The sequence below is a fragment of the Cavia porcellus genome, unplaced genomic scaffold (assembly GCF_034190915.1).
Source record: "Cavia porcellus strain 051 isolate PalLab524CR breed Dunkin Hartley unplaced genomic scaffold, mCavPor4.1 scaffold_24, whole genome shotgun sequence".
Taxonomy (NCBI): Eukaryota; Metazoa; Chordata; class Mammalia; order Rodentia; family Caviidae; genus Cavia; species Cavia porcellus.
In genome coordinates, this window is record NW_026947507.1 from 41467894 (window position 1) to 41493711 (window position 25818).

Below are 25818 nucleotides of genomic sequence, written 5' to 3' on the forward strand. Positions count from 1 at the left end.
ATGGGCAAATGGGCGTGCCACCTGCCACCATGCATCCCACGCAGACAGAGCGGGGCCTAAGCCTTCCTGGGCGGCTCAGGCTTATTGTTTTTCTTGCCAAATCACCCGGGTCCACTCACCTGCTCTCCACTGCAGGCTTCCGGGAGGGCCTCCAGGCCAAGTCGCTCTCCGGGTCACCTGAGGTGACTCTTGAGGTCAGGCAGCTTCCCTGTGGCATCTCTGGCCTCTGCCCTTGGCGCCTGGGGTGCTGGCCCACCACACCCAAACCCAGGCCTCAGGAGACCCTTGCAAAAAGAAGTCTGGATCCCTCAGGTGTCCTGAGAATCACCTGTCTTATGAGGTGGCCACGCCCCATGGGGAGCCAATGCCTGTGCCCAACGCGTATTTGTCCTTCTCGTGTCCCCTCCGCTGTTAGTCATAAGGTCAGCAGTGGTGGAAATGAGAAACAGAAGTTGTGCAGCTCACTGAGAGCCCCATACAAGAGGCTATACCAGGAGAGGCCCAGGGCTGTGACTGCAGGCTCTGCTCAGACCCAACTGTGGAGGCCTCAGGGAGGCATAGGTCCTGCCAGGACCGGAGAGTACACCGTGCTTTCTGTTTGCACTAACACAGCTGCACTCAAACTAGGGCTCGCCATGAAAGACCCTGGCAGGAGAATAATAAACCCAAAGAAAGCTGGGATGGAGGCCCAGGCCCATAACCCCAGCATTGGGAGGCTGAGGCAGGATTACCACAAACCTCCTGCCTCAGTCTCCCAGCCTGCGGGGCCAGCCTGGACTGCGCAGTCAGATCCTGTCTCAAAGCAAAACAAACAAAAGAGTTCTCTGCGGCCAGAGCCCCTCAGTTTCACTCTCCCTGGTGACAGTGAAGAGGCAGAGGCTGCAGGGATAGAAAGAGAGAAATACAGTGAATCTGGGACACAATTAGGGCCAAGAAAATCTGCATCAAAAAAAGAGAAAAGACGAGAGAGAAAAAGAAATACACATCACTAGCAGTAGATGCCAAGTTGTGGTCAAGAATAATTTTTTAAAAAGTGAAATCACAATTTTCATGTACATATAAATCCAGACCCGCATGAAAGGTTTTGTAAATTTACTAATCTGGAAACCAGCTGAGAGGAGAACGGGAAGGACTGGCATTCACGGAGCAGAAACGTGGCCGCACAGGTGCGGGAGGAAGCCGGAAATGGCTGCTCCCACCATGGACTTCAGGCCCGGACAAGAAGCCTCTGAAGTGTAATTCCAGCACTCTAAAGAAGCTGAGGCAGGAGGATCACATGTTCAATCTCAGCCTGGGCAACTCAGCAACACCTGGGTCTCCAAATAAAAAATGAAAAGGGCTGGGGACGTAGCTCAGCGTGAAGGCCCTTAGTGCCCCCTCCATGGGCCACAGTCACTGCCGGAAGCTCTCCCCACACTGTCCCAGCCGTTCCCACCCCATGGCCCCCAGGGGTGACCAGCATTAGGACCCTGCTCAGCTCTCGGAGTCTAGCCCGAGTGAGAACCTTGCTGCAGAGGAACCCACTGCGCATGCTCCTCTGTGCAGCCTCTCTCTGGCTGAGCCCTGGACTTGTGTCACATCCACCTCCGTTGGACCTATCTTGAGCTCGAGAAGCAGGAATGGAGAGACCATGTCTGGTGGGTCCGTCATCCTGCAGATGGACACTGGCGCCTATAATCGTGGGCCATTCTGAAGAAAGTGGCTACAGAACAGTCTTGCACAAGTTTGTTCTTGTTTATTGATTTTTGTTTCTTGAGACAGAATTTGATTATAGAGCCCAGGTGTGCTTCGGGTACAAAGCAGTCCTCCTGCCTCAGCCTTATAAGTGCTGGGATTACAACTATGTTACCACATCCAGCTACTGGTTGTGCAAGTCTTTCTGTGGCAATGTGTTTTATTTCCGTTTCTCTGCATTAAGTAGATAATAAGAGAACTGCTGGGTCATAGAGTAACTGAATATTTCGGTTTTTTTTTTTTTTTTTTCATTTTCAGAGTATTTCTTAAAACAAAGTGACTCCAGCCTTTTGCTCTCCCACCAACTGAATCATCCACCTCCTTTCCAGCTTTTCAGCTTTGGCGTTGTTAGCATTGATTTTTACTTTTTGAGACAGGGTCTCACTATGCAGTTTAGGGTAGTTTTGAACTGTTTGCAATCCAGGTTGGTCTTGATCTTGCAATGATCCTCCTGCCTCAGCCTCCCAAGAGCTGAGATTACAGTTGCACTGCTTTCTGAGACAAGGTCTTACTACATAGCCCAGGTTGGCCTTGAACTCATGGCGGTCTTCCTGCCTCAGCCTCCCAAGTGCTGGGATTATGGGCACGTGCCACCACACCTAGCTGCATTTGTTATGCAGCTGAGACTTTGTATGTGCCTGGCTATAGGCACCAACACAGGTGGGGCTTGTGTCCCATGCCGTCCCTCCCCCCCCCCCCCCCGGTGCCCTGTCCAGCATGAGCTCGATCACACGGCCAGGAGAAGGTAAGAAGCAGCGGAACTCAGGTGTGTTTTTTCTGGCATTGTATTTTTTCTCACCCTGGCTGGGCCGAGACCAAGGGGGAGCTGAGAAGGGTGACTCCATAAAAGGTAAGACGGCCAAACTGTCCCCAAAGCCCTCTGAAGCTCCTGATGGGATCTGGCTTGGGCACTGTGGGGTCAGGCAAGGAGAGGGGTTCATGAAGGGCCAAATCACAGTGATCTCACTCCCAGGGCCTCAAGGTGCACATCAAGGGCTGGTCGCTGCTTCCTTCTGCACCACAGAGCACGCACTGAGGGGCTGAGCAGAAAGGAAAAGGGGGAGAGGGGTTATTTCTAAGTCCCTGTCCTCAAGAGCAGGGATCAAGGCTGACCGAAGTGTAGCAGCAGACCAGGTCGCATGCCCTTGGTTCTACTTGCTTCCGTCTCAGGGCACAGGCGGAGGGAACTGCAGTCAGCAGCTTTGGGAAAGGTCATCTCGCCAATCCCGACTCTGGGCCAACAGCATAGTGTGGCCACTAGGAACCTTAAACTGGACAACTGATTTAACAAGAGGAGAGGTCTGCATCCAGAGACATTCCCTCAGGCTGCCAGGAGTGATAGGAGGTCAGCGCACTGGCTCAGAAGAGGCCCGGGGAAAGGGCCAGGATGGCTGCCACAGCTGTCCCACCAGTGCTCCTAGTCTTGACTGACCCCCTCCCTGGCTGGCTAGGAACCCCGGGCCACTTGCTCTCAGCCATCCAGCTCCATGCAGCAGACACCAATCTTATCAGCTGCCCTGAGGAAGAGATGACAAGATGCCATGGCCCTTACCAGCAGGGGACACCAGCATCAGGTCACTGGCCCCACAGAAGGACCAGAGAAATCTGAGCCCAAGGCATGGCACCAGGACTAGCTATCTGCATTTTTGGTTCTTTGACATAGGGTCTCCCTTTGTAGTGCTAGCTGATCTTAAACTATATAGCTCAGTCTGGCCTCAAACTCAACATAGTCCTCCTGCCTCAGCCTCCTACTTGCTGGGATTACTGGTATGTGCCACTGCATCCAGCTGTCACTGTCACATAAAGTAGACTGGGGTGGGATCTTCTAAGACCTGTGCCACCCCATACTTGTTGGACAATTTATTTGTTTTCTGTGTCGGACCTAGTCTTGCCATGTGGCCCAGGCTGGCCTACAGTGCCCAATCCTCCTGCCCCAGCCCCCCAGGTGGCTGAGAGGACAGGGTGCACCACCTCACCAGGCTCTGGAAGGCCACGCTGAACAATGATGTTAAGCACTCACTGCTGAGCAAGGCTACAGAGGGGGTTTGCTCTGCTCTAGTCGCTCCCCACCCAGGGAAAAAGGCTGGGCTAGCGCCGGAGTTACCAGGCGTCTCCGTCCAACCCATGGAGCTGTGAGTGCCAGCAGGGTCTCACTCCTGGGACACCAGGAGGACCAAGGAAACTGGACTTACAGGACTTAGAGATGAAGAACAACTGGGGCATTTCTTCAGAAAGAGACCTATGAAGTGATAGAAAAACAATTGTGTCAATTTCTCCTCTCTCCTAGGCCTTCCCAATCCACCTTTTTGGTAACATCATTACTGAAACATAGCTGATGTCATCATTTTCACCCATTTAGAGAGCCCAATTCCAGCCTGCCAAGATGGTGCATGCCTGGGATCCCAGCACTCAGGAGGCTGAAGCAGGAGGATTGCCATGAGTTCCAGGCTAGCTTGGACTACATACAAAGACTCTGTCCCAAAACACAAACAAGCAAACAACAATGACAACAAAACACAATAGGTAAATAAACAGTACAGTTCTGCCTGGTAGAATGAACCTTTGGTGAACCCTTGATTTATTTTGAGCGGAAACATTCTGCTTACAGAATTAAACATAATCGCTGATTTCAAGATATACAATAAAATACAAGAATCTCGGTGTGTTCCCAGCGATGTGCAACAGACACCTTAGTCACGCTTATAGCAGTCTTGTGATCTCCTGTCCTTTAGTTTCGCTTTGCAAACTGTGCCTTCACCCCACAGAGGCAGTTGACCTAGTTGCCATGGAGCCCTGGGCCCTCCTCTGCCTCCATCTCCAGACTGGCTTCTCCTGGACATTTGCTGTGGGTCCTTTTTTCTTTTACAACACAGTATTCTCAAGGTCTGCCCGTGTTGCAGCATGTAGCAAGACCTTCCTTTCTATCACTGAGTAACAGCCCATTTTGTGATTATGTGACACTTTGTTTATGCACCCATTAGCTGATGAGCACAGATGGCTTCCACCTTTAAGCCATCGTGAATAATGTGGCTCTGGTCACCTAATGCAGTTCACGGGAGGACACGTTTTCTCACTGCCACAGGTGTACATCCTGGCCTCCTTTGTGCACACTCAGCGGGCAGCCAGGGTCTCACACACACAGGGCAAGGATGCAGCTCAGGGTCAGCCCTGGGTTCAGGAAGGGGAAAAATGGAGGGAGGGATGGAGAGAAGAGAGGCTACAGGAACAAGGGGGCAGCAGGGACAAGAATATACAGGCGTTACCTTCTCACAAAGCTTCTAGGGTGTACCAAGAAGGGCCAACCTCTACTCTGGTACAGTTTCCTTGTGCTTTGGGTTTTTTTTTTTTTTTTCTTTAGACAGTACCTCACTAGGTAGTTCAGGCTGGCCTGCAACTTGCAGCAATCCTCCTGCCTCAGCCTCCCAAGATTACAGGCCACGTGCACCACCACGCCTGGTTTTCTAGTGTCAGGTGATTTCTTCCTCTCTGCTGACACTGGTAGTGCGTGTACAAAGCACATTTCGAGGCCTGTGGTCAAAACAGAGCCCTGCCATGGCTCCCTGGGCCCTCCCCACCTTGCAGAGGACCACAAGAACCTGACACCCAGTGGACAATGACACACAGATGAAGTGATGGCTCTGGCTGGGCTTGGATAAACAGGATGGGAGGCCACAGCAAGTTGGAGCCTCACGGCATCAGGCCTGGCCTTGCCTCTTGGATGCGTCTCGTTTCTGCCCCAGGTAGGGGACCCTCTCGGAAGGGCCTCAGAGGCCCAGGACTGCATGCCTGCTGGTGGCCAGACATCTGCTGCAGAAGGCAAGGAACAGTTTGACCCAGCACAGAGTGGGCAATAACTAATACTAACGAATTGGCACAAAAATAGAGGGTCTGTGAAGGCTGACATGACTTGTGATGAGACACACAATTGGCACAGGAAAGCTTAATCTTTAAGCAAATGGCCATCGCTGAGACCAGCAAACAGTCTGCAAGGCTCTGGTGCGCCTCCGAGCAAGATAACAGGGCAGGGGCAGACTGGACCCATGCAAATTCCCGCTGGCTCAGTAATTCACTTGGCGGACGATCAGGTTACCAGTTAACCCAGATCTGTTTGTGAGCGACTTTTTGATTCTTGAACCTTGACTGCACACCCCCATTCAAGCTGTGCACCTTACCCAGGACACCGTGCCTCCTGTTCTACCCTGTCATCCAGCTTTGACCATCCTGTGCCCCTTGTAACCAAAATACATTATTTTGTCTAAGTTTTCATCTGTCCTTTTGCCTCTGAGCAGGAGATTGGTGGCCCCAATGGAGGAAAGCCAGCCTAATGGTGCACACCTGTAATCCCAGCACTTGGGAGGCTGAGACAGGAGGATCACTGCAAACTCAAGGCCAGGCTGGGCCACAAAGCAAAGCCCTGTCTCAAAAAACAGAACAACAAAACAAGACAGGGTTTGTGGCTGAGGATATGGTGGAGCACGTGCACAGCTTGTGCAGGGCCCCAAACAGCCTCCAGGTTTCAGTTGGTCGCCAGGGACCCCCTACCTGGGCCTCTCATTGTCACAAACCCGTAAGACCAGACTTGGCTTAGAACTGGATTTAAGGAGTAAGGCGCTACAACCTCGGCTTTTTTATTATTTTGAGCCAGGATCTGGCTAAACTGTTCAAGCCAGGCCAGGGGCGCACTCTCCGCCGCCCTCTCCTCTCGCCCATGCAGCAGCTGAGGGTGTTTGTGTGTGTGTGTGTGTGTGAACCCCGCGCCTCATTTTCTTGCGCAGCCAACTCCCTCGGGGTTGCCTCCCTGCTGAGAGCAAGGGTGCGGCAGGTGGACCTGGGCTCTGAGCCAGCCGTGTACCGGTCCTAGCTTCCGTGACCACCGCGGCGAGCAGCAGCCATCCTGCCTTCCCTCTGGTGCGCCACACGCGCGGGGGTCGGGGGCCTCGCTGCTGATCCCTGAAATGAGTCCTCACAACATTCACGCCACGAGACCAACAGGGGTCCGCAGCGAGACGGAGTCGGCTCGGCCCCGCGCAGGACAGCGGCCTGGAAGGGAGCGGGGTTACAGAAGCAACGACGAGACCTGGGAAGCCTGGGCGCTGGCCGCCGCACTCACAGTCACGTGGGGGCTCACCCGCGATCACATGATGGACAGGCGGGGCCTGTCGGGTCACGTGCAGGGCGGGGTCACGCATGGTTGGGCCTGCTCCAGTCACGTGTTAGTGGGCGGGGCCTCGCGGGTAAATAGGGCGGCCGGCAGCTGGGCTCGTTCGGCTTCCTTGGGCTCAGCTCGGTTCGGCCCTGCGCCCTCGTGGCCACGGCCCAGGCTCTGGCGCTGCTCGGTGAGTGCAAGGGCGAGGGGCGATGCGGAGCGGGGCCGCCGGACATCTCGATCGCTGTCTCGCTCTGGCCTCCTTTCATATTCGCTTCAGCTTTCTCCTCGCGACGTTTGCACGGGCGGCCTGGTGCCGCGACCCCGGTCCATTACAGGGACCGCAGCACCCCAGCAACCAGGACCCCGTTCCCGGGAAGCAGGACGGCTAGGTGGCTCGGGGGCGCCAGGAGCGGAGGCCTGGCGCGCGGTCGGGGCTGCGGGCGGGACGTCAGCCGGGATCGGAGCGGCCCGGGTCCCGCGGCCTGGGCGTGACCCTTTCCGGGCGGCGCCGAGAGGTTCATTCGCCCGGGCTCCCCGGCCGTCCCGGCAGGGCAGGAGCCCTGGCCTGCGGGGAGGGAGGCCCCAAAACTTTCAGAGTCCTGAGGAAACCAGTCCCCTGGTGCCCGCGCCAGGGCCCTCAGGCCGGGGTCGCTAGGTGGTCAGGTCCAGCATGAACTGTTGTCGGGACCCAAAAAACAAAAAGGGGAGAAAACGGAGCGGGCCACGCATTTATTTTAGCAAATGAAGAGTCCTGCGGGGTATTACAAGCTGAAGACTTTCCTCTTTGTTTTTGTTTTGTTTTATTTCAGTTCTTTTAAGACTGGGTCTCTCCATGAGTTCAGGCTGGCTTTGGACTTTCTGCGAGCCTCCTGTCTCAGCCTCCGGAGTGCTGGGCTGGCCTCCGCTCTCCTGTCCTCCTGCGGAGAACAGCTTCCCATGACTGGTCATGCTGACCTAGAGACTGGAGGGCGTAGGGAGGACAGTGTCTTCCACCCTGTGTCCAGAGCCGAGGTTCTACCCGTAGGAGGGTGTGGGTCCCTACTGCGGAGTGCTTGACGACTCCCACTCGGCCCAGGGCTCCTCTTGATGTGGGCTCCAAACGCAGCCTGCGGACCGGCTGGCTGTGGGGCGTGGGCTGCTGCAACACCTGACTGGCTGGCTGGCTGTGGGCAGAGGCGTCTATAATACAGGCAGAAATCGGAGGGAAGGAGCCAGGGCCGGGGCTGGTCTGCCACCGTGGGCTGTGGAAACCTATCATAAAGCAGGTGGGGGTACACTGTGGGAGGTGGAGTTTTCGTTTCCACCACTTCATTCTTTCGCAGTGCATCTTTTGTGTGGGGGAGCCCGAGATCGTGCATGCACCAGCAAGCCGCAAGGACAGGATCAGAATCAGGCCCCGTCCTGCCCCTGGTGTGGCCGGGGTAGGGCTGACAGTAAGATGCCTCTTTGGGAGGTGTGTGTGTCCCCATATATCTGGGCCTGTCACCTCTCACAGACACACATACTCGCCAGGCCCTGCAGAGAGTGTGAAGGCTGTTGGCCACGTGGGTCCAGCCCTAGTGGTGGTGTATGTTCTGCCCTGGGTAGAAGGTAGTAGGGGATAGAGAGATGAAAGCTCACTGTGTGTCTTGCATTTTGGTGCTGGGGTTGGAATCTGGGCCTTGTGCATGCCCAGCCTGTGGTCTGCCACTGAGTCTGCACCTAGCCCAATTTGAAGCAGCTCTCTCACTCTTAGCTCCAGCTCGCAGCCCCCTTTGCAGATCCGAGGCCCCGCTGGGTTCTCCACGGACAGCAGGAATCCTGGTCTCTGCTTCTCTCTTCAGCTGACCTCCCATACCTGTGCCTCAGCTTTCACAGGGAGGTTGTGTTGCCTCACAGTCCTCTCGTGCTTGTTTTGTATTTGAAAGTTCTGTGTTGTCGGTGAGCAATGCTGATTAAAGATGTTGACCTTCATTAATTTTTCTGAGACAAGGTTTGCTAAATTGCCAGAGCTGGACTTGCACTTGCAGTCTTCCTGACTCAAGCTTTCCAGAAGGCTTGGGGTTATAGGCATGTACCAGCATACCCAGCTTTTTTTTTTTTTTTTTTGTATGTTTTTTGTTTTTGTACCAGGAATCAAACTCATGACCTTGCATTTGCCAGGCAGACACTGTGCCACTGAGCTATATCCTCAGCCCTGTTGGCTTTTGAGATAGGGTCTCCGCACAGTGACCAGGCTGACCCTGAACTTGCTGTGAAGCCCAGGCCAGTATCAAATTTGGGGTCCTCTTCCCTCAGTCTCCCACATTCTGGGATGATAGGCGTGCACAGCCTGTCCAGCTCAGTTCATTTATTGTCAGTGTTCTGTGTCAGTCAAGTCAGGCTATTTCTCTCTCCCTCCTCTGTTACTGCTCACAGTGAGACAGTGAAAACCTTTTCAGCTCCCAGGTTCCACAAGGGTTTCTCCTGGGCAAAAGGAGAAGCAAAAGCAGAAGCACCTGCTACATGTCTCTGCCCCGCTAAGTGTTTCAGAGTGCTCTTTTGTGACCACATCAGCTGTGCCCCTCACCAGCTGGTGAGGCTTCATAGCTACCAGCCCTAGATCTTAACAGACACTAGCACTGGGGTTTGAACCCGGGGCCTTCACACTGCGCTACATTCCTGGCCCTCTTAAACTTTTTTAAATTTTTGAGTCAGTGTCTCACAAAGTTGCACTTCTCCTGCCTCAGCTTCCCCAGCAGCTGGGGATACAGACATGTGCCACCATGTCTGGCTAGCAGTAGCAGGTGTTAGTTTCTGCCACGGTTTCTTTTTATCTTTTGTACGGAGATGGAACTCACAACCTCACCCTTGCCAGGCAGGGGCTTGTGCAGCTGAGCTAAATCCCTGGCTTCTGCCATAATTTCCATGCTGTTATTTCCTGCTATAATTTGCATGGCTAAAAATTCAAGTTTAATTCTCTGCCATGGCAGAGCCTTGATAAAGGAAGCTTTTCCTGTTGCTAATGGTGGTCACAGATTGCATTTGGTGTTTGGTTGGTTAGTTTGGGTTGGGGGTCTGCCTGTGTAGTTCAAACTGGCCTTGAACTCACTATGGAACCCACCCTGATCTCCAATTTGCAGCAGTCCTGGCTCCTCCAAAGTGTTCAGATTACCGAGATGCATCCCTGTGTCCAGCTTCTGCTTTTGGTGTTTTAATGTATTAGTAAAATGGCTAGGACTTGCTGAGCTCTTCAGTCTTTAGGTACCTGAACTTCTCTGCAGTTAGGTCATATTTTCTAATTTTGTTTTGTTTTGTTTTTGCAGTACTGGGAATGAAACCCCAAGACCTAAGGCATGCTAGGCTAGCACCACAATACTAAGATAAAATGTTTTATTTGGAGACAGGATCTCACCAAGTTGCCCAGACTGGCCTTGAATTTGTAGTCCTCCTGCCTCAGCCTCCTGCACCAGCCACTATGCCTGGCTTTACTTTCAAATTTTTAATTTAGGCCTGTAAGGGTTAGGGACCAAGTCTGACCTTTACGATACACAGATGAAAAAGCTATCACCCAGGTTTTGTAGCATGATGAATCACCCAGACAGTTGTATGTCTTCACAGCTGGAGTTGATTTATCTACAGTACGCCTCCAGCTCAGTCACACCTGTGCAGGGCCTGCCCACGAGCTTCACTCAAACCTCAGTTTCCCGTGGCAGTATAAGAGAAGCTGTGTGCAGGACTGAAGGGTCTTTGGCAGCTTTGATGTCTCCTTCAGGCTGTGGGTGGCTGGGTGTGCTTGACTGCTAACATGACCAGGCCAGTGGCTCTGCGGTGTGCTGAAGGTTATCTGCTGGCTAGGATGGTGGGAGATGATGACTGATACCACCGAGGCAGTGGAGAGGCCTGAGAGAATCAGGTGCTGTGTCCTGGGACTGCAGGAGTGGGTGGGGCCAGTGCTCCATGACCCTGTGACCTGCTGGCTGAGGCTTGGACAGGATGTCTCATGCTTGGGAGTCAGGGAGCTTCCAGACTTGCATAAGCCCTGGAGCGGGGGATGTGTGTGTGTGGGTGGTGTGCCAGCCTGCTTACCTTGGCACGTGGGGCCTTGCACTAACAGTACCTTGGCCCCACAGTCTTTTGCCCAAACTAAGATACTTAGGGAAGTGAAGGTAATTACCCAAGCACAGTGAGTGTTAACTGCATAGCACATAGGAGGGATTGGACAAAAGGCTCATTTCATTTTAAAAATGTGTTACAGTGAGAGGCACATGGCTGTGAGTCTCCCTCCTCATCTCAGTTACACTCATCCAGCCATCCTCACCACTTCCTGCAGCAGCTCTGGAGTGCTCTCCCGAGTGTCTTTAGTTTCCCCATCACGGCTGCCTTGATGTCCCGAATCTGTTCAGAGCTTACTCTTCATGGTCATTTTGGACCCCGGGAAGACCCAGCAGTGACACACTGTGATTACACCCACGCCCACGAGGACCAGCCCCAGCAGGTGTCTTTAGAAGCCGTCTCCTTAGGACAGTGTTTGGCAGCGGTATCACATAAAAGAAGGGGACTTCAGAGCTGCTGCAGGAAGTGGCCAGGATGATGGAACAGGAGTGCTCAAAACAAGGGGAGGCTCTGAAGAGGACTCCCAGCAGTGTCTTCATTACAATCAATGTTTTCATTTTGACATTCATAGCATTCTTTAACCTTTGTGTGCTCAGTTTCCAGTAGTGGATGGGGTTTCCCTGGGGCTGAGCAGCACTTTCTTGAGGAACTTCCCTCCTGCTTCCCCCATCCTGGCCAAGAGTGGCTGTCTCTGGAGAGAAGGGACCTTGCTGGGGAGGCCACCCTTACTGCGCTTGCCTTTTGTCTGCCAGGCCTCAAGCCCCTAGGAAGTACTGTCTGCCCTGCAGTGCAGGTAGCAAGCATGTTCCTGCAGGCAGGGCCTTGGTTACTCCTCGAAGACACTGGAGGCTCTGGAGGCTCTAGAAGTGCTGTGAGGTTCCCACTTCAGGAACAGACCTGGGAAAGGGCATTATGTTGTCAGCATCTCAGTCAGTCATAGAGCCAAGGAGCAGAGCTGGTGACCAGAAGCTTCCACATCTTTTCAGAAGTTGACTACCCACGCAGTGTGGTTTCCCATCGACGACAAAAAGCATTTTTACCTGCTGAGGGCCTTTATGGGTCCCCAGTTCTGAGTCCAAGGTGGTAATTTTCTTCTGTGTGTGGGCCATGAGGCTGATCTTAATAAGCAGTGTCTGCCTGTGGGCAGCGTGGGCGTGGGAAAGGAGCATGAGTGGCCGGGTCTGCTGGACCTGGCTGCTGTGGGCCATGCCTTAGAGAGCTCAGAGTGATGCAGTCAGTCTTCCTTGGTCCCTGGAAGATGCCAGGGGTAGGTCACAGTGGTCCTGGCTTCCAGGGACCCAGAAACCACTTCCTGCTGAGAAGGCGGCAGAGGTGGCCCTTTCTAGTTGTCTAAGGGCTTGATGTGGTTTCTGGGGGGGAATCCAGGGCTCCTTTTGCCAGGCAAGCACTCTGCACAGAACTGTGCGCACTCCCTACTTCTTCTTACATAGTCCTTTCTATTTATAAGCATTTTAGATGCAACATCTTGCATCTTTAGTATTGTAAAATTCCGGAACCTGTCAGCATGTGTTCTTTCGGGGAAGAATATAAATAAACATGCTGAACCAGGAGTCTGCTCACACTATTCCATTAGGGGCAGACACACAAAGTGAGACGGACCATGCTGGGCTAAGCTTCAGATTGAGGATCCCCAGCCCCGCCACCCCCAGTGTAGGCAGCCCACTGTGGAGATCTCCCCAGGCAGGCAGGCACAGGAAGTTGGGAGCTGAAGGTATGCACAGCCCCGTGGTGTAGGGGTACTGCAGGGTCAGAACTTGAGGAGTAGCCTAGACACTGTCTGTGGAGCAGGATAGTGGGAAAGTGGCCTTGTGCCCCCCCTACTCGTCACCCTTCTGTTCTATCTATCCTACCTTCCCCCGCCCAGTGTGCTGCTTGTTGCCAAGCCTGCCCAGCTCTGGGTGGCTGTCAGTAAAATGGGGGTGCTCTAGAAGCCACTGTAGCAGGGCCTGACAGGCGCCACAGCTCTGGGGCAGGAGAAGGGACATTGGACCAAGGACTACTGTGGGAGTTGGACCTGGTAACCCGTTTACCAGGAGATGGCAGCTGGCCTGGTGGGGAATTTTAGGCATATGTGTCCTCTTTGCTTACATCCCTATGCATTATGAACCAGTCTGCCTGGGGCCCTGGCACAGGAGAGGCTTGCTCAAGCTTGCAGGTGGCCAGCCCGTTCTCCAGGGTGGGAGGTGACTTCAAAGGCCACTGCTCCATCATCCCTTTCCTGCCAGAGTCCCGAGGACTGTACCTGCACCGGGATAGCATCAGTGTGTTCCTGGAACAGTTTCCCTCATACGAAGGCTCTCGGACAGGCCCTGTCCCTGCTCAGGGCTGTGAGCCTGTGGGTCTGGAAAGGCAGGGAAGAGGAGAGCCAGAGATCAGCTCGGGAAGGGCTGGGGTGGCAGTAGGCCCAGTTGTCCTCAGCTGGCCTCCAGCCACCCACACCTGGAAGGGGAGGCTGGCCCGAAAATAGGGGCTTAAGGAACTCAGGCCCTCGTGCTTGCCAGGCAGTGCTGTGCCACTGAGCTAAATCCCTGGCCAAAATAACTGTGTGTTCATCTTTTGAAATCAAGGAAAAAATCACAGAATTGGCAAATAAAGGGAAGTGTTTGCCTAACCCAGGGGAAGAGAAAGTGGGAAGGAGCAGAACCGTGACTGCCTGGCTGACAGGCAGTGGGTCCTTTCTCCTCAAGGGTTCTGTAGGCACCATGTGCCTGGCCTCAGGGGTGTCCTGCCCTTGCAGGAGGGGACAGTTGGCCTCAGCAGTGTCAGGATCTCAGGCGGAGGCCCTTGGGGTGTGAGCTGCAGTGGTTCCTGAGGAAAAGCGGATTTCACTCCGACTCCTTGTAGTGGGTGTTTGGCATGAACTGCAGGCACCAGCCCGGGCATAGAGGTGGGGGAAGAGTGAAAAGGGACCTGCTCAGGTGGGAACTGTCAGCACCTGTGACATCAGAGCCTATGCCAGGGCCTCCTGCTGCCACCCACACCTTAGCCCTGTTTTCTAGGCGGGGAAGTAAGATTCTATGGAGCTGGCACCGAATCTGCTGGCTCCCAACCTGGGAGTTCAGAGCTGATCAGTCTGCCAGAGCCAGGGACCACCTGGGAGAGGGGCCCCTCTTGGCTACCACAGGCACTAAAGAAATGCTTAAAGCTCCAGTTGCCATGGAAACCTTCAGATGCTCTTGGCTTAGGATTTAACATCATAGCAGGTGCCAAGCTTCCCACAGAGCTCAGGGACACTCCCGTTTTCCCACACAGGAGCAGCAGAGCCCAGGTCCTAGTGGGTACCAGCACATTGGTGCCCACCTGCTGGCAATGGGGATCGGAGGTTTTCAGAGTGAGACAGGAACCTGACTTACACTTTTCTCCCAGAAGCATGTCGGTCCAACAGCCTACAGGCCCCGTGGGTGGCTGCTTCGTGGTCACGCTATGTCAGTGGAAGTGGGGCTCGGAGTGTGTCAGCAGGAAGTATCAAGGCTGGAAAGCTCCTGGTGGCTGGAGATGTGACGGGAATTCACTCGGGTCCATTTAAATGATCTTTTTCTTTCTTTTTTGTTTTTATGAGACAGGGTCTTACCATGTAGTTCAGGCTGGCCTTGAATTCGCTTTGTATTCCAGGCTGGCCTCAAGCTCATAGCAATTCCCCTGCCTCAGCCTCCTGAGAATTGGTATTACAGGTGTGTACCACCATGCCTGGCTGTAAATGATCTTTTATCAATTTGAGGGCTCAGGATCTTTTTAATGCTGCTCTTCTCCCAAAAACAAACACATACTGGAAGTACAAGAAAGTTTGTTTTAAGAGGTGGGGTGGGCGGCATAAGTGCATGCCTTACAAACACAAGGTCCTGAGTTCGATGGCCGGTACCACAGGGGGGTGGGGGTAGGGGTTCTGTTTCCATAACAGAACTCCTAAGGTTGGTGCCTTATGTTAAAAAAAAAAAAAAAAAAAAAAAGCAAGATTGTTTAGCTCACAGTTTTGAGGCAAAAAGCCCAAGGTTAGGAGGCCCCCTGCATTGGGCTCCAGTGAGGGCCTCCTAGGCTGGGCCACACCACAGTGACGGCATCTTGGTGGCGGTGCAGGTGACAAGGAGAGGCGAAGGGCCAGAGGACAAATGAGGCCCCTGGAAGTGGGTCCTGGCCATCCCATGCTGAGGATCAGGCGCTCACTGTGGCCTTTGCAGGTGCACGCAGCTGAGTGGAAAACAAGAGCGGTTCCCAACAGCCCCAGGCTCCTGATCTTTCTTGACATCTGCGTGCAGCAACGGAACTGCTCGCTACAGGCACCTTGCTTAACACTCAAGCCCCGCCTCCCCATCACCCAGTCATCTCGGGGGCACTGGGCGATGGTGTGGGATGTTTCCTTCGTGTAAAGGGTGCTTAGCTTGAGTACCTGTGTCTTCGCGTTCAGGACCAGCACAGCTGTGGGAGAAATGCCGAAGGGACAGGTGCTGATATGGGAACTGCAGGCATCACTGTCGAAGGGCATCACCAGTACCGCACATGCCAGCCCCTGCAGAGATCCCTAGTGTGTGTCCTTGGTTGTGTCTGCACCTTCCTACAGTTGAACTTTCTGTCTTTCTGGGACGGTGTCGCTATGGAGTCCAGGCTGGCCTCAAACTCACAGCAGTCTTCCTGCTTCAGTCTCCCATGTGCTAGGATTGCAGGTCTTTTTTCTTTTTTGCAATCCTCAGGCCTCAGTCTCCCAGGGTGCTTGGTTTACAGACAGGTTCCACCATACCCAGCAGAATTTAAGCAGTTTTACACCTATTTATAGTTTTCTGCAGTCACTGAATCTATCTTCTGTTATTTTTTCTAGTATGATTATTTGTTTTGGCTTACATGGAACCTACAACCTTACCCTAAGCATGTACTCTGCCTCTACTACTGAACCACATCCCCAGTTTAGAAAATTGGGGGGCTGCTGGGGACTGACTCAGTGCTGAGCTGCCTGCCTGGCCATATCTGTATCAGTTTTTGCTTTGTTCTTTCAGCATTGAGGATTGAACATAGGGCTTGCAATGAGCTATAGGTCATCGTCATCCCCCACCCCACCCCTCCTTGAGACAGGGTCTTACTAAGGTGCCAAGGCTGGGCTTTTACTCACAGTATCTTCCTGCCTCAGCCTCCATGTGCTGGGATTACAGGCTCCTCTAAAGGGATTTGTGCTTACTAATAAACTTTTGTCTTGTTCAGACTTAATCCTGCAGCGAGTTCTCTCCTGTGCCTCTGTGGACTTGGCTGTTGCTAAGCTCCTTCCGTGCAGGGCACCTGGGAGCCCTTCCTGCTCTTTGTTAGCTGCTTGCCCAAGAGGGTGACTCATGGGTGTGCTGGGAACTGTGGGTCTCATGACCTGCAGTCCACGTCATGGGGCAGGGTTTACTCCCCAGGCAGCCTGAAGCAGAGCCCTGGGCAGACTGGAAATACCAGAGGGTCTCAGGGAGCTGCTGGCTCTGCCTGTCTCCCCACCTGGCACACACCACATGTTTATGTGAGTGTGATGGATAAGGGGCCAGTGAACACTTTTTGTCTTGTTTTGTTTCAGTTTTGTTTTTTCTGATATGGTCTCACTCCATAGCCCAGGCTGGCCTAGGACTGGCAGTGATCCTCCTGTCTCAGCCCCCCAAGTGCTGGGATTACAGATGTATGCTACCACCCCCAGCTGTGCACATTCTTTGTCTTACTGTTTTTCTAGCACACTCCCCTCCCTCGGGACCCTGTCCCGCAGGTGGCTCTGCTCTCTTACCACCAACTCAGGAACAATCTCCCAAGCACCGCATTCAACAAATCCGTGCAGTTTAAAAATAGTGGAGGGAAAAAAAAAGAAGAAGAAACAAAACAAAACAAAAAAATAGTGGAGGGGACCATAGCTCGGCTGAGTCACAGAACAGTAGCTTGCATCTCTACCTGGCTCTGGCCCTCAGGCCTGGAGGGGGCTTCTGGGGTGATCATAAAACAGTGACTGCAAAGTAAATGGCACATGAGCCAGCATCACACTCGGGAACTCTGCCTCTGTTTGAATACACAAATCCCTTGTGAGTGAGATGTGTCTGTGACCACTGCCCCAGGCGTGACGCCACCACTGTGATCCCAGCACCCAGAAGGCTGAAGCAGGATGATCGCAGTGGTTCATGTCCAGCCTGAGTGACATAGTGACATAGTGAGGTCGAGACCAGCAAATCCGTGTGCCTCTCGTGCACGTGGAGGGGAGCCTTCCTGACGCTTCCTGTGCTGTCCTTGGCAGGTGGGTCCTCTGCCCAGCTTCAGGATGTGGCAGTCCTTGGCCTCTCTCTACCTCCTGTTGGCACTGACCAGCGCCTATAATGCACCATGGTTCCACCCGCTGTCTGACGAGCTGGTCAACTATGTCAATAAGCTGAACACAACGTGGCAGGTGGGTGACATCTGTGTGTCCTCGCTCCAGCTGTGCTGCCAGCTCCCCAGGGACATGGTCTGTCCTGGACCATGACATTCAGGATCATACCACTTCTGCCTATCATTCATTCTGTGTGTGTGTGTGTGAGAGAGAGAGAGAGAGACAGGGAGGGAGGGAGGGCACGCATGAGTGTGCAAGTACAGCTGTGGAGGAGGAGGTGGGCTTGGATGGGATGGGGTGGGTCTTGGGAAGCCCACTCTGGAGGTATGGTGTGTGCATGTATGTGAGGGTGTGAGTCCTGAGGAAGGAGCCGTGTCCAGGGCTGGATGGGGGAGGGGTCCTCTTAGCAAGCACAGGTAGATCTGCGCTGCTGTGCCCTTGGGTCACCCTTGTCTGAGCCTGGTGGGACCCCTAGCCTTCCTGGGATAGGCCATTCGCAGGGAGGGGGCTCATCTGCCCACACCCTGAGGAGGCCCTGGTTGGGGGGGTGACAGTCATTGTGGGTGTGGCTCTGTTCCAGGCTGGACGCAACTTTCACAATGTGGACATCAGCTACGTGAAGAGACTGTGCGGCACCTACCTGGGTGGGCCCAGGCTGCCCCAGAGGTGAGTGCCCGTACCAGGCCCTGCCGTACCCCTTGAGCAGCAGGAACTCCTGGGTACCTCTGGAGGGGAGGGGGCAGACCATCCCCAGAGCTGCAGGACCGCCTCAGTACGCAAGCCTGATGTTTCCGAACTGCTGTCCATGGAGTCTCAGAGTGGGGTGAGGTCCAGGCGTGGCACACAAGGCCTGGATGGACTCAGAAGGCCCAGGAGCTTCTGAGACCATAGAATGAGTTCTTCTCCCCTTGCTTAGAGATGTTTCAGTAAGAGGAACATCAGAAAGCATAAAGTAAATGTTAGCCCATTTAAGAAGCAACTGAGGTACCTGGACAGGTGGGGGGGTGGGGATCAGGAGGCCTGGCCTAGGGCACACACAGTGAGTTCGAGAAGTTGGTGGGGTGCTGGGCCGCCCTGAGCAGTGGAATGGGCTTTGGGTCCTCGGTCCCTTGATGCTGGCTTGGCGTCTCAGGGCGTCTTCCTCCTAGCCAAGCAGCACGTGCACTGCTCAGAGTCTAGTGGCCTTCATGGGAACAGTTGAGTTGAGGATGTGAGTCTATAAGGAGACCTTGCTTCCTCCAGGGTTCAGTTTGCTGAGGACCTGGATCTGCCTGAGAGCTTTGATGCCCGGGAGCAGTGGCCCAACTGTCCAACCATCAAAGAGATCAGAGACCAGGGCTCCTGTGGTTCCTGCTGGGTGAGACCCTGTGCCCCTGAGGTTGAGGCGCTAAGAGCTGGTCTGGAGTGATGGGTGGGCACCTCTGAGCACGATTGGCTGTGATGAGAATGATCCTTGTGGTCAGGAGGCAGCACAGGGGTCAGGTGCAATGAGGGCTACGTAGCTGCTTCCAGTCAGGAAATGCTGCTGCTCAGTCTGTGTCTTTCTGTCTTTTTGAGACAGGGTTTTGTTATGCGGTTCGGCTGTCCTTGAGCTCACTTTTAGCCCAAGCAGGTCTCAAACTTGCAAGGATCCTCCTGCCTCAGCCCACCTGAATGCTGGGATTACAGGCATGGGCCATCGTGCCTGGCTTTTTCTTCCCATCTTAATGTTTGTTTTTGATTTATACTGAAATATATATTACAGGAAATACAACCATCTCTCTCTTTTTCTCTCTCTCTTTCTAAATGATACTGGAGATTGAATCCCTCTACTATTCAGTCCCACCCCATTTTTTACAATTATTTTTGGGCAGGAAACCTAAAAGTTGCCCAGGCTGGCCCCAACCCGGGATCCTCTTGCCTCAGCCTCCTGAACAGCCTCAATTACAGCTGTAAAGTGTATGCATACAGATCAGTGGCAGGGAACGTGGTCACAGGCTTGTGCAGCCATTGCTGCACACATCCAAAGAAGCCCCACCCCCACGCTGAGGCCCACACCCAGGCCAGTGGCTGCTCTGCTGCTGAGCTGCACCTGGCCTCTGCAGGGTTCAGCTGTCCTTCCATCCACACTGCCTCACCACCCCTCTGCGTTGGGCGACTCTGAAGCCCACACATGAGTGGAGCCCTGACTGCATCTAGTCCCTTTAAAGCCAAGTATGAACCTAGAGGCCTCATGTGACACCAAGGGCCAGGACCTAGAGGGTCTGCCATCCACACAGGGGCATTCTGGGACCTGTGCCAGTGATCTTTGTCCCCGCAGGCGTTTGGGGCCGTAGAGGCCATGTCAGACCGGCTGTGTATCCACACCAATGGGCACGTCAATGTGGAAGTGTCTGCCGAGGACCTGCTCAGCTGCTGTGGGCCCCTGTGTGGGGAGGGGTGAGTCTCACCCATCCCAGGCAGGGAGGCCTGGCATGTCTGGGGTGGCGGCTGCTGTTGGGAAAGCCAGGGTGGCCCTGAAGAGCTGGGCAGGGCCAGTTCTGATAAAGCCCTGGCTCAGAAAAGGTGGGTACATTTCTGAGCGCCACTTGGGTTTTTGGGGTCTCTTTTGCACCAGGGGTTGAGCGAAGGACTCACTTAGATACTCCAAGCTAGCCTTGAACTCACTACATATCCCAGGCTGGCCTCAACTCTTGGCCATCTTCCTGCCTCAGCCTCCTGAGTACTGGAATTTCAGCATGCCTTTCATGCCTGGTTTCCCAGTTAAGTTTTGTCCTTACTTACTCCTTTTTCTTCCTGGAAAAATGTCCTCTTTTGCACCCGTTGCCTTGTCTATAGTTAGGCCCTAAGTGGATCACACTAAACCCTTAACTCATAAGCCAGCTACAGTGGCACACACCTGTAATCTCAGCACTCAGGAGGCTGAGGCAGGAGAGCTGCTAAAAGTTCAAAGCCAGTCTGGGCTACACAGAGTTCAAGACCAGCCTGAGCCATCTGGTAAGACCCTATCTCAAAGAAGCAGAAAAGCAACGCAGGAGCTTGACGTTGCCAGCGTCTGGCCGAGGGTCTGAGAGTATGCTCCATGCTAGCTGAGATGGGAAAGCATGGGAGTTACAGTACCCTGTCCCCACCCTGAGCAGTGGCCTCAGAAACCCCTAAGTTTAGGGTCACTCCTCATGCACAGGGTGCCTGCCTGCCCTAAGACCTGGGGACAGACCTAGAGACACAGCTTTTTTAAGTGGTATACAAAAATCTAGTGCTATTTTGCTCTACTGTTTTGTTCTGGACTAAGCATCTGTCACTCCCAGTGAGGCCATGACTTCTGGTTTGAGGATTTTTCCCTGAGAATTTTTTAAAGGAAGGGAAGCACTGTCCGGCTTCTCTTGGCATATACAGGTGGCCAGCATTGTTAGTCTTGTGCCAGAATTGGGTGAGACAACCAAGACGTGGAGGTTTACATTTATAAAAGGTACAAAAGTTTTTTAAATAAGGAGAATGAAGTGCTTTGCAAGGCCAGGCGTGGAGGAGGATGTCTTTGATTCCAGTGCTGGGGACCACCAGCCTAGGCTATAATAGTTCAGAGCTCACCTGAACTACATATTGAGACCCCTCCCCAAGATAAAAAAAGTGGCAGAGTAAGTGTGGAAAAAATAAACACACCCGCTCACAGAACACCACCGAGAGGGAAGGCAGCGCCACGCAGCCAGCAGCCAGCATTCGCTTCTTCTGTGCTGCATTCTGACGTCAGATCCTGGCCATCCTGTCAAAAGCCTTTATCCTGGCTGTGAATCACAGCTAATTTGGTGCCCCCGACCCCTGCCTCCCTCTGGGCCCATTAGTAACTCAGGGAGCGGTCCCCTAGCAGTGACTCCACGTGCAGCCACTAATGGTCACAGTGCGTGCGACCCTGTGGGGAGGGGCGGTCGGCCCTCATGCAGTGTAGGAGGGAGGAGGACTGAGATTTTTTTGGTTTTTTTTTGTCTTTTTCCTTTTTTATCGGTACCAGGGATCGAACTCATGACTGCCTGCTTGCAAGGCAGGCGCTTATGCCGCTGAGCTAAATCCCCAGCCCCTGAGGACTGAGATTTTTATCCCCCTTCCCGCCAGCACAGAACAGCATGAAATTGAAAGCTCGGGAGTCAGGACTGCAATTTTCCATACAGTTTTTGGACCCTGGTTGATGGCAGAAGGAGGTGGGATGCTGCACCTTGGATTGTGATTCATGGTAGCCGAGAATCACTGGTGCAGGCTGAGGGAGGGGTACAGCCTCGTTGGGCATAGACACAAGCAGGAGGGCCCACTACCAGGGGAGGCTCTGGGCAGGGCTTAGCTGGGCAGGGGCAGTCTAGGCTCTGTTTGATCCAATGAGCACAGCGTAGGCCCAGCCTGCCCTGGAAGCCAAGCCAGACTGGGGGAGCTAGGGCTTCTCTGCTCATGAGTGTGACTGGTGCTGTTTTTCAGCTGTAACGGTGGCTATCCCACTGAAGCATGGAAGTACTGGACAAGAAAAGGCCTGGTTTCTGGTGGCCTGTATGGCTCCCATGTGGGTGAGTGTGGCCTGCAGCCCTGGGTGCCCCTGTGGCTTCCTAAGTGGGGAGCTCTCACAGCTTTCCCATCAGAAAGGGAAGGCCTCAAGCAAGCAGAGGGCAGGGCTCAAGACTACAGATGGGGCAGGATGTGGCCAGCCAGTGTGAGGTAGCCACCTTTCCATCTGCTCTGCCCCAGGCTGCAGGCCCTACTCTATCCCTCCCTGCGAGCACCATGTGAACGGCACACGGCCCAAGTGCACGGGGGAGGGTGGCGACACCCCCAAGTGCAGCAAGACCTGTGAGCCCGGCTACTCCCCATCCTACAAGGAGGACAAGTACTATGGTATGGTGGGCTGGGCTGGGGACACCAGGAACCCCCGGGGAGGGCAGGAAATGTGCCCATCCCACAAGCTGCCTGCTGTACCCCGAATCCAGCTTTGGCCCCTCAGAGCTCCAAGGGCAGAACCCTCATTTTGTGCTCACATCCTGAGCCACCCAGCCTCTGTCTGCTGCATCTGCCCAGGGTCACTGCCTGCTCCCAGGCCCATGCATGCCTTACCTAGGGAAGCCCCTCCTTTCCCTTGTGGGGGCGACACTCAGCTGTCCCCTGGAGGCCCTCCCTCCATCCGTGCCTCACCACGCCTGCTCGGGCCTCCCCAGGTTACAGTTCCTACAGCGTCCCCAGTACTGAGAAGGAGATCATGGCGGAGATCTACAAAAACGGCCCAGTGGAGGCCGCCTTCAGCGTGTTCTCAGACTTCTTGACCTACAAGTCAGGTGGGTGCTGTGGCCCCTGAGACCTGGGGCAGGGCGGAGGCTGCGCTCCTTGCATCTCTGCATACCATGCCCCCCTCCCCCGTTCGGCTTTCTTGTTCCTCCTTGCCAGGCTTCCCCTGGTGGGACCTGTGCCACCAGCTGTGCCCACTCTGCCCATACCTGGGTCCCCTATCCGTGGATAACGGTGCAAAGCCCTAGGGTCTCACATCCTCACCCATGGGTGATAAATGAGACAGAGGACCTTGCTGTGGATGACAGTGACAGAAACTACACAGTCCCCACCCTTGTCTACAGAGCTCCTTTGAAATTCCTTCTCACTTCCATCCTCACTGCTGGTGCTCATAACCCTTAGAACACAAGGACAGGACAAAGGAAGATGGCCGAGCAAGGACAGTGCTGTGGGAACAGTAGTTGTTGTTTGCCTTTCCCTGTCCTGGGAGGGAAAGTTGGAGCCTCAGGCATGCTGGGCAAGCGCTGTACCCTGGAACTGCAGCCTGGCCACCCATGGTGCCCAAGATGCACCTGCAGATCCACTACTCACCTCCTGGGCAGCCAAGTGATCAATCCCTGAGCCCAAGGCCAGTGTCTACCCATCAGCCAGCACCATCTTCACCAGTCCTTCTCGTAACTGCCCCCTGCATTGGTTCTCAAAGCTGTGGTTTAAAACTCTTCAAGCTATGTAATCCTTTGACAAATGAACCCTTGCGTGGAATTGCAGGATGGAAAATAGATTATTGGTCATTTAGCGTTGCATTAGTTACATACATTAGCATTTATTAGACTGTTTTGTTTTGTTGGTACTGGTATTGAACCAACTGACCTTGTGCTTACCAGGCAGGCATTTATGTTGCTGAGCTAAATCTCCGGCCTAGATCTTTTATTTTTTAAAGCCAACCAACAATGTGTGTTTTGTTGGGGGCTCCATTTTTGTACTACATACCTTTGAGTGTTTGGGCTTTCAAACATGAGTTTTGAGGGTTGGGGCTATAGCTCAGTGGCAGCTTGCAGAGCACACGTGAGGCACAGGGTTCAACCCTAGCAGTGCACAAAAAGACATAGATTATGCTCCAGTGTCTTGGGAACCCGGGAGCCTTTACTGGAGCAATATTACCTTTCTCTCTTTCTGGAACAAAACATCTGACACCCAAAATGAAGTAAGGAAAGGTTTATTTAGTTCACTGTTTGTGGAGGTTTCAGTTCATCATCAGCTGACTGCAAGGCAGGGTACCATGGCACTGGGGCAGTACTTCAAGGTAGCAGCCAGAATAAAAGGGGAAAGTACAAGCCTCTTTTCCTTCCTTACATTGTACCCAGGCTGCCCCCCCCCATGCTCCAGGGCAGGTGTAGCACTCATAAACTCTCCTGCACGTGATGACGATATTTATAAAGTAAGGACCCTGCCTCCCTGCTGAGTCTCTCAATTAAACTTCTAAACTTCTCAGGTTGACACAGTGTGTCAGCCATAACAAGCAGTGACATTCTAGTTTTTTAATTTTTACTTTGCAGTGCAAGGGACAGAACCCAGGATCTGTGCCAGGCAGGCACTGTACGCCGGGCTGCTGGGTGGGGTGGCCTGAGTTTGGTCTGAAGCAGCTTGCTTTCCTCCCCACAGGAGTGTACAAGCATGTAGCTGGAGAGGTGCTGGGAGGCCATGCCATCCGCATTCTGGGCTGGGGAAAGGAGAACGGTGTCCCCTACTGGCTGGTGGGCAACTCCTGGAATGTCGACTGGGGTGACAATGGTGAGTGGCAGCCTCCTTCCTGCTGAGCGTGGAGCTGGGCAGGGCTCCTTGGCTCCGCCCCACACCATAGGCCCCAGGCTTAGCTATGACCTAAGTGTGCAGATGTGGGGCCTGGGGTTTCCCAGAGCCACAGGGCAATGGGGTACGTCCAGAATGCCCCTGTGCGTTTCCATGCATGGCAGTTCCAAGGGCCCTGGAAGCAGCATTGGGAAGGGATGGTGGGACTGGTGCAGGCGCCTGTGACGCTGTGACCCTGCTGTGGGTAAATGGGAAAAGGCCACAGGCCCCATACTGCTGGGGCAGAGCTTGGTGACTTGCTCAGCCCTGAGGTGAGTCTAAACGTACTGCCAGATCAAACCCAGGCCGTATCTTCACTTTCCTTTTCTTCCCCAGGCTTCTTTAAGATCCTCAGAGGAGAGGATCACTGCGGAATTGAGTCAGAAGTGGTGGCCGGAATCCCGCGCACCGATCAGTACTGGGGGAGGTTCTGATGGGCTGCAGGCCTGAGGGGAGACAGGCAAGGATGTCTTCTGTCCTTGGGATCCACGAAAGACAAAAGGTTTTAGACAGGGCCTAGAGTTCCTGGCCAGGGCTGCTCACACCACCCCAAACAGCTGTCTTCGGAGACTTCTCCCTCCAGGTCCCCCGCCTGCCAGTGGGCAATGGTCCCAGTGCAGTCAGCATCCTCCCCGTAGGCTCAGTGCCTGCTGCCGCGGCTCTGGCTGCAGCCCCACCTGCTCACCCCCAGCTCCTCCAGCATCTGATGTCAACAGCTTCAAGGCAAGACCTCCAGAGGATCCCAGCTCAGGGGCTCTGAGAGGACGGAGCCCCGCCAGGTGTCCCTCCAAGCAAGTCCACCCCAGGCGCAGAGCCGGGTGGTGGCAGCCTCTGGAGAAAGTCACCTCCCCTGGCAGACACATGCATGCCGCAGGTGTAGCAGTCCTCTCCAGTTGGTTTTGGCCTTCGCTGCTCCTTTTAATGGTTTCTTTTCCGTGCACCTCAGGTGATCATGTGTGCAAGCCAGTGCAGCGGCTGCGCTCGTTGCAGGGGCCGCTCCTAATCATGGGCTCACCGCGCCTCTTGGGCCTAACTGGCTGCCCTGCTGAGTTCCACTCCACGTGAGACTGGTGTGGGAGAAAGCAGCTTGTATCTTCCTTAAAAAAAATCAGTGCTTCACTCTGTCGATCTAACCAGGAACAACTGTGCCAATAAAAGGTCTCCCCTCCGCTCAGTCTCTTCTGATGCACCTGGGGTTCACTGGCATCCATGGCCTCAGCCTCATGCCGACTGCTTACTGGCCAGCTGGGCTTTCCAGCTGCAGCGTGCAGCTTTTTTCTGGTTTCCTCCTTTACCCGCCTCTAAAGCCACCCCCAGAGCTGTTCCCAAGCTGACAAGCTTGCCTTGTTCAGAGACATGGGATGCAGCTGCGTGCAGTCTTTAAGCCAGCAGCCGTCTGTCGAGGCGTGTACTTAGGAGGCCCAAGAAGTGGCGTTCAGATCCTACCCAC

At 54.0% G+C, this 25818-nt stretch overlaps 1 protein-coding gene across 2 annotated transcripts; it reads left to right on the top strand.

Moving 5' to 3' along the window:
• The first annotated feature begins 6914 nt into the window (after positions 1–6914).
• Ctsb (cathepsin B) lies at positions 6915–25537 on the top strand. Of its 2 annotated transcripts, XM_003479383.5 has the most exons (10): positions 6915–7070; positions 17214–17363; positions 17866–17951; positions 18528–18642; positions 19585–19703; positions 21726–21811; positions 21990–22136; positions 22454–22570; positions 24183–24311; positions 24705–25537. In XM_003479383.5, the coding sequence occupies exons 2-10, from the start codon at positions 17238–17240 to the stop codon at positions 24800–24802; spliced, it is 1023 nt and encodes a 340-aa protein (XP_003479431.1). In that variant the 5' UTR covers positions 6915–7070; positions 17214–17237; the 3' UTR covers positions 24803–25537. The 2 variants fall into 2 exon arrangements, with proteins under 2 accessions (XP_003479431.1, XP_023417221.1); XM_023561453.2 differs by lacking the exons at positions 6915–7070; positions 17214–17363; positions 17866–17951; positions 19585–19703 and having other exon boundaries at positions 18569–18642.
• The last annotated feature ends 281 nt before the right edge of the window (positions 25538–25818 follow it).